The sequence below is a fragment of the Saccopteryx bilineata genome, chromosome 5 (genome assembly GCF_036850765.1).
Source record: "Saccopteryx bilineata isolate mSacBil1 chromosome 5, mSacBil1_pri_phased_curated, whole genome shotgun sequence".
NCBI classification, from domain to species: domain Eukaryota; kingdom Metazoa; phylum Chordata; class Mammalia; order Chiroptera; family Emballonuridae; genus Saccopteryx; species Saccopteryx bilineata.
Window position 1 is genome coordinate 139770569 of NC_089494.1, and position 8835 is coordinate 139779403.

Here is an 8835-nt window from a genome sequence, read left to right on the forward strand (position 1 = left end):
TTTTTATCCTTACTTAGAAATTGAAATGGTGAACAGTGAGTTTTAAAACACAGTGGTCCCTCATCTATCCTGGGGGTTAAATTCCAGAACCCCCGCAAAAGGCGAAAATCCACAAAGTAGCAACCTTTTATTTACTTTATTATTTATATATATTTTAAGGCTTTTAAAACCCTCTCCACACTCTTATAAACACTTAACTATGCTTTTAAACACTTTCTATACTCTTAAACCTATGTAAAATCCCATGATATAGTGAAAATTTTGCAATACAAAATTAGATATATACAATTTTAAAATCCGTGATATAGTGAGATCGCGAAAAGTGAACAGCGATATGGCGAGGGATGACTGTATAGAACTTGTTATTAAATTGGCCAAGGATGTAGTGAATTCTCTTTGTGGGCATCGCTCTCTAAATTTACTGACTAGGAGCCAATCAGAATCAACTTGAAATCACAAAAAAAGTATTTTTTAAATTTAATTTCATACATGTTTAAATTGGTTATTTTACCTATTTGTGAATCAGACATTTTTACAGAAGAGAAAACTGACCTACAAAACAAATTTATTTAATAATTAAGTGAAGGTTAGCGCACTCTTCACCCTTAACTCAGTGTTCTTGCTAACGACCTCTCCTGACTTTGAGCAATTTTACCTTCAGCATCCAAATCATAAATATAATCAATTCTAAAATGGAAGTCTAAAGGGAAGCTGTGAATTAATTTAATTAGTTCTGTTTAAAAAGGAAGGAAGAGAAGAAGGGAGGGAGGGAGGGAGAAACCAAGCCCTGTGGCAGCCGTGCACTAATAGAGCAAATGTCTGTGTTTCCTTGAAGAGCACACCTGTCTCATCAGCTGGCAGAAAATTCAGGGGGGCTTATTTCAAGGTTTTGTTTCACAATTGCCTGTGTGCCATATGTATATGCAGTTCTGGCTCCAACATAACCCGTGAAGTCGACCCTCTAGTCAAAAGAATTGCCCAACTCAGGCTAAATTCAGACCTCTTATTTTGACAATCAGTGCCTGACAGCTGATTTCTGTCCCAAGGACAATAAATTTCTGCTGCCCATTCTACTCTATAATTGCACAGCAGCAGCTCATCAGCGGAGATGAGCCTCAGCACACTGTGGCCTCGCACCCCTCAGAATTCAAGGACTGTCACCAGCTGCTGTCCAGACACATCTCACTTCCCAGTCCTAGAGTCCCTTATTGAGTGGGGAGAGCAAGGGGGAGGTTATTATCTATTCAGTGTATTCAGATGTACATCCCATATCCATGAAAATTCATGCGTCCTTTATTGTGTTACATAACCTCGGGGCCAAGTGCAACCCTTGAATGTGCATGAGCGAGTCCAAATACACTCAGTGAGGGTTCCACATCCTCTCCAAGGCTGAATTTAGCCTTTCAAGCCAGCTCAAGGATTCAAGGGAATACTCACCAATGTATTTCCCCAAACCCAGCTTCCAGAAAGAAGCACCTATCTAAAAAAAGAGAACCAATTCTGCCTCCTACTTTGATTCCAATTTGATCGCAGTTCTAATGATGCATTATTAATAAGGGATATAATTATCTGTCTGAATGAAAAAATCTATTACAGTGCCTAAATGTATTTGGTTGAATTTGACTGTTCTCTTTGCAAAGGATGTTGTTGGAACAGGAAGGACCATGAAATCCCTGCTCAGCAGTATAGAAAAATACAAGCCCAACATGGTTAAGGTGGCCAGGTGAGTAGAGCACACATCACTGTTGTTTCTGTCTTTCCAAGCCAGCCCAAGTGGGATTCTAACACAGGATGTTGTTTTCAGAGAGCGCAGTCTGTTCCAAGCATGTGACCTCTTGCTCTGGGGTGTTTTGGTTTGACCACACTATACACGCATCCCAGTTAACTGCTGGCATGAGAGAAAGGAAAGGGAAGAGGACGCACTTTGTTGTGGCTGAGCCCTTCTTTACTGTGCTTCTAGCTGTTTGCAGGGGCAGCTGGCTGAACTGAGGGAGCCAGTGCCCCCTTCTTTCCCTTTATCCCGAATCACTGAGGTGGTGCCTCCGGAGCAGGAGCAGGAGTTAGAGGGTTGTGATGATGCCCCATATGCTCATGGGAAAAAACACATATTTTAATGATGTTTAATTCTATTTTCAATTCACAGAGATTTTATTTGAATCACTACAGCCTTTTTTTTTTTTTTTTTATGATAGTTTGTTGGTGAAGAGAACATCTAGAAGAGATGGCTTTAGACCTGACTGTAAGTTTGTTTTTGGGTTTTGTTTGTTATTGGGTTGATTGGGAGTGGTGGTGTGTGTTTAAGAAACTCCTATTTGATGGCATTCTGTGTGAACTGGAAGCCATATAGGTTTGATAGACCCACTGATTCCCCCAGTCTCACAAGCCTTGCAGGCAAGTCTAGAGCTCTTTACAACAAGCAGCTTAAATTTTCTAATCTGCATCTGTCACAGGAGCTAAATTGTGTGCATGACTACTTTGGTTTTCCATAGTACCTTATCTCCAAAGAACTCAGATAATAGGGTTTAGGTGGTGGAGGGAGACTTGATCCCTCTCGACTGACTCAGATACAGAGGATTCCTTGCCTCATCTACTGTCCCCACCAGTCAGACATGGAGAGGCACTTGTCACAGTTTAGAGGCATTTTCATACCATCTCCAATACAATGCTGACCTTCAGCAAGCCTGAATTTTAACTCATGGAAGGAAATCCAAAGACATTGCCCCACCACCTCCAAACAAAAGTTCAACAACACAGAATGAAATGTACAACGTAGGGAATACAGTCAATAATAGTGTAATAACTTTGAATGATAACAGATAGTAACTACACCTATTGTGATGATCATTTTATAATGTATAAAGACATCAAATCATTATGTTGTACACCTGAAATTAGTATAATATTGTATGTCAACTACAATCAATTGAAAAATTAAGAAATAAATATAGCTTCAAAGAAATGAAACAATAACAGAGCATTAGCAGAACAAATATCTATAGATGCTATCTTCACACTTGCCTTCAGACGTGTTCTAGAAGACTCCTCATCCAAGGCAGAAGGGTAAACAAGCAGCTTGATTATTTATTATTCTAACACTGAATGATTTTTTTTTCACTTGCATAGATAGACTTCAGCTTGATTTTTATTAACTTACATTTGCTCTCAAGCCTCTGGGGTAATTTGGCTGCCGTTCTCATCAGCAAGCTGAACAAACAGTACATCAAGAGAAGCATGCTATGGATGGGTAATGTGCCAGTGGTACTTAGCCAGTGACGCATCATTCTGAAAAACAAGTTGCATTCCTATATGAGATGTATTAAATCCAGGCAATGTCAGTTCTGGGCAGATAGACCCAACAGTGTGTTCCTGGCCAGTTATTGGCATGGGGACTATAATCTGGCTATAGTAAAAGTTGGACAAGTTTAGTAAACAGAAATCCTCTAAGGAAATAATAATGTAAGACATTGTACATAAAAGGTTTTAAATGAAATTGAAAGCCATTCACTACAGGCATCCAGTTATTTACAAATTTCTTGTGTCACTTATAGCAACAACATTAATAAAATAATAACAGCCAACACCAGTAAGAAGTTATGATGTGCCCAACACTGTTCTAAGAGCTACATAGAGATGAACACATTTAATCCTCAAGGAAGATGCTATTGTTATGCCCACTTTACAGATGAGGAAATTGAACATAGCAAGGTTAAATAGCTTGCCAACATCACATAGCTGTAAGTATAGAGTCAGTATTGAACCCATACAGCTTATGCTTGCAATATACCTAAAAGTAACATCTGCAATTGCAAACATAGAGGAGGAATTGAACCCATTTACCAGCTAGAGACAGGTCAGTCTGGTTCCTGTCCTACTCATCCAAGTCTTTCTTTTATTCCATGACATCTCTGAAGGTCTGGCTTTCCCAACTAGCTTTTCCCAGTCTGAGGTGTCCCATCGATTCTAGGGTTTGCATTGCTTGCTGTGAAGTCATTATTATTGCTACAACCAGGGTTTCCTGGGCTTTACTAATATTCTTTTAACTCGCTCCGAATCTCTGTTGCTTTTTCTTCCTAGATTTCTGAGGCTTTGTACTTTTTGTTTCTTTCTCCTAATTAACTCTTTTCCTCTATGATCAATGAGATCTTTTCTTCTGCTCTGATAACTTTTCTCAAGAACCTACAGTTTGGAAGGTCAAATGGGCTTCCTAACAGCGATGAATAATGCAGTCTCCCAGAAAATACGTTCCTCGCCTCTAGCATGTTCTGCGAACAGGAACCAATTATTGATAGGTTCTTCTCCACATGAAAGCATCTTTGGTCATACAGGTCAAAGTGATGGTGGCAGTCCCATGGAGGCAACTTCCTCTGTGCTATACATTCATTGGCTGCACCAAAGTATAGTTTCATAAAAGTAAGCAAATACATATATCATCTGCAATACTGTATTAAACAAACATGATTCCAAAAACTGGAAGGAGTTCGAAAAATCATTGGACCATAAGCACATTTGTTTTAAGCCCTCTGATAAAAGGAGAGTTATGCTGTTCCTTAAGATCCTTTTCAAGAAAAGTTATCTTTCTTTCTATAAATTCTTTTCCTTAACTTATCTCCTACTGCATTTAAATCCATTTACTCTCCCTCTGCCCTTAATAGAGATAAAGAGCTAATTATCGTCACCTGCACTGTGGATTCCATACATTTGCTTCATCAAGCTGAACAATCCCATTTCCTCTCAGATTGTCTCCCACATTTGCCTCCCAACCCTTTAGTCTGCCAAGGACACTGAGTGCAGTGGGAGGATCGCCTCTTAGTTGCAACAGCCTGCACACCTAGTCACAGTGTTGCAGTATCTTAATACCTTCTGTGTGACCTGCCCTTTGTGCTCGTCAGAGTGTTTCCTTTGGCATCATACCATTGGATACCTCTTTGGAACAACCAGGATACATGACTAACACATGCATATATACATCTTATCCACTGGGCTGCCTGAGCCCTTTCTCAGCTCTGGATACGAGCAAGCGGTACAGTCATTGTTTATTGTTTGTTGGCTTATTTGACTTGCCCCCCTTAGTCCCAGGTCCCTGTTGGACCTATCCTATACATTGCTTATCACTTTTCCTACTTGCTTCTGCCTAAATGAAAACCCTCACTGTTGAAGTGTCACTAATAGCATATGGTGGCTTTATACTTATGTTATGTAAATTTTGTTTCCTTTTTCCTTCTCTTTCTGCTCAGATGCTGGATTTGAGATTCCAAACTTATTTGTGGTGGGTTATGCCTTAGATTACAATGAATACTTCAGAGATCTGAATGTAAGTCTTGCATGCAAATCCCTACTCCCACTTTCACAGGAACTTAACAGTTCCATCAATTTAACAAATTATTGAAATAGTAGTCATGATGACTGCCATTTATTGAGTAACTTCTGCGGCAGGAATACGCTGAGTACTTTGCATGCATAATCTCAATTCATTCTCCCTACTACCTTGCAAGGTAGAAATTAGGGTGATAGAAGCAATTTTGATTATTTTACTTCTTTTTTAAAATTATTTTATTTTTTCTTTTTGATTGTCTCTGTTTTATACTAAAAAAAACAGGAAGCTAAAAGCAGAACTATGGCTTGATATTGCTCTTTCTCCAAGTCATTGACTATGCCCATCCACCCATAGAAATAGTCAATATTCTACAAACTGTTTTGTATCAATGTTTGAAATCTAACAGGTGCCAAGTGAAGTGGCATGCAGCTAGTTCAGAACTATTCCCAAATTGGGAGAAGTGGTTTTAACATATAGACATGGACCCCCAGCTGTGTGACCTTGACCATTACTGAGTGATCTAGAAGTAGACATTTTACCCAAAGTGGACCAACCAGTCTCTCTCCCCTAAGAATTAGAAACTTAAACCAAAATCACAGAGACCAAGGGGCATGGACCTTAAGCAATGGGCTGAGGTACGGAACTACCGCTGTTCCTGCCTTCCGTTCTCCGTTGCTCAGCCCTTTCTTTGCTTCTGTGAGCTAGCCTGGTATCTTACCAATAAATCTTCCTCTTTTGCCTATGTTAGCCTGACTCCATTTCTGTTGCTTGCAATCAAAATATTTCTGACACATTTCTTGCTACCCAAAAGTGTCAAATAGGAGTCAATATTATATTTTTATGGCTATTTCTCCACTCACCCTAGACTAAGAGGTTGTACTTTTACCAGTAGGAGACCGCTATCTCCACTGCCGCTAACGGTGCTGCTCCCTCAGCGTTTCTGGTTATTGTAGTCCTAAGGAGCCAAATTCAGAAAAAGGCTCAAAACTGAAACAATGAAGAAATTTTTGTCAAGCGTTTGAATGGGTCACTTTACATTTTACATATGCACACACAGAGACATAAATACACTTCTGTTTAAATAAACAGTAACTGGTGCAGTGGGATAAAGTGTCAACCTGGAACGCTGAGGTCGCTGGTTCAAAACCTTGGGCTTGCCGGTCAAGGCACATATGGGAGTTGATGCTTCCTGCTCCTCCCCCTTCTCTCTCTCTCTCTGTTCTCTCTAAAATGAATTTTAAAAATCTTAAATAAACAGTAACCACTTACAAGATGATAGTCTGTAATTATTGCATAACATTTTATGCACCTCATATTTTCTTAAGAAACTAATACATTATTAAATTTTTTGTTTCAGCACATATGTGTGATCAATGAACACGGCAAAGAAAAGTATCGAGTTTAAAGAAGTAAATTCTCACCATCAAATGCCCAGACAACATCATACTTACAACTACATTCAGGAAGCCATCGTGTGGAGCTTGTCTCCCTAGGCGTCTTCACTCAGCAGGGTAGAAAAGAAAAAAATGTTTTATTGAGAGAGCTTTCTTTTCTGATATTATAACATAAAGAGTATCAGAAGTTCTTAAGGAAAAGAAAGCAATGTTTTTATTTGATTTGTTCCAAATTAAACACTCTGCTGTGTGACTCCTGAGCTGTCTCCACCTTCACACTCCTGAGCCACACCTCCTTTTGTTCTGACACAGTCCTTGTGCTCAAATACTCCCCCCCCCAGTTACTCAAATACTTCTCACTCAGCTTTTTTAAAATTTTTAAAATATACTCTACCGTGGTAATATTTTGCAGTCTTAAGAAACTGGAAGCCCTTTGAGTTAAGGTCTAAGCCCATATACTGGAAATGCGAGTAGATTCCAATACTAAAAAAGGAGGAACAGGACTATTTACTATAAATTTCTGTTTGCGCTTTTCTGACAGGCTGTCATTACTGCTTTGACAAAGCCTCTCTGAACTTTGAATGTTAATGATGTTATGAAATGGGCCTTGCTCAGTGCTCTTGATTGAAGCTTCCAGTATGTGATAACGGTATGTCATGGATGCATGGATGAACTCAACTGTGCTTAATACTCTGAATTCTAATTAGGAGAAGTACAATGGCTGCAAGGCCCCTGTTTCTGAGTGGCATCCTTTTATTCACATGGACATGAGCAAATGGCAGGCTTTGGGAGAGGGGCAAGTGTTTTCAGTGCTCAAAACTAAGCAAAAATAAAAGTTTCCTCTTATATGCACTGGAAGAAAAACATTATTATGTATTTTCCTAAACAGGAACACCGAGTTTGAATTATTTTTTTAAGTGGCCTCATAGGACTGATCACACAATGCAAGACACTATTGGGAAAAAGCATACTTAAAAAAGGTCTCTCTGAATAATATCTTTCCCATTTTTTCTGCTTTATGAAATGCTTTGTAATTTATGTGGATTTTAATTGAAAATAAACCTGAGTGCCTATAAAACTGTTTCTTTCTCACTTCCTAAAAGGAGCAAATGCAAAATAAATAAGCAGCCTTTGCTTGGTTCTGAACTGTATGCAGCATATTATTACCAGGTTCTAGCTTCCCTTAAACTAATAAAGAATAAGAAACCATGTTATGTTTCATAACTGCTTACTGTTTTTCTTCTGCCTTCATATTTTTATATACTTTCAGCCATCAAAATGTGTGTGAGCTGGTAGCTTAAACATACTACTGCATGTATCTTCCTGTGGCTTTATTTTTGTTAACTTGGAAAAAAATCCAATATGTGCACCAGTATAAGCAAACGATTAAGCCACACTTGATGTGCTGGGGGGTTTTTCTTCTTACGTTTGTTGGTAAGAACAAGAATTTTAGTTGTAGATTTTCCTACATATTTTTGTTCCAGCCAGAGAGAAAATAAACCACACCCAGATATCCCAAGGGGGAAAGAGCAGAGGGAATTCCTTCTAGCTTTATTCCATAGGAGAACCAGGATCCAAATTAGAGAGTGATAATTCTGTCTAACGGGCCTACTTCTTGATCTATCAATTAATTTTCTAAGCACAATTTTTTATTATGCCACATTTATATCAGAAGACCTAAAATAATACAGATACATTTGATTTAACTATAAAATTATCCATAAAGTATGATTTATGAAAATATTTTCTTTAAAATTTTGAATTTTAGTATCAGTATCATTTTTTAGTGCTTTATGTTTATTCAAATTAAGAAGGAAAATACACTTCACGAAACGTTGAGGACTTGTGCTTACTTGAAGTTAATGCTGAAAAAAGAAAAATTCCCTCACTACACAAGAAGTTTAATCATTCTTATGATATTTTTCTATCAGATAATATTTTGACAGTGATATCCAAGAATGTCATCTTGGGAAAAATGGTATTTCCTTTTCTCTTGCAAAACTCTAGTCTATTTAATACCACTGAGTTTATTCAACCTAGACCAAAAAAAAAAAAAAAAAAAAGTAAAAGCTTATTACCTAAGTAATAATCAGTGAATTTAGTAAGTTAGTGTTCCAAAACATGAGT

General features: G+C 38.1%; 1 protein-coding gene across 1 annotated transcript in view; it reads left to right on the top strand.

The window, feature by feature from the left end:
* PRTFDC1 (phosphoribosyl transferase domain containing 1) overlaps positions 1 to 7922 on the top strand; it is a 116405-nt gene extending 108483 nt beyond the window's left edge. The window contains exons 6-9 of the mRNA XM_066232410.1: positions 1641 to 1723; positions 2193 to 2239; positions 5235 to 5311; positions 6672 to 7922. Coding sequence (XP_066088507.1) covers positions 1641 to 1723; positions 2193 to 2239; positions 5235 to 5311; positions 6672 to 6719 — 255 coding nt within the window. The 3' untranslated portion in view covers positions 6720 to 7922. The remainder of the gene's footprint in view (positions 1 to 1640; positions 1724 to 2192; positions 2240 to 5234; positions 5312 to 6671) is intronic.
* Positions 7923 to 8835: the final 913 nt, after the last annotated feature.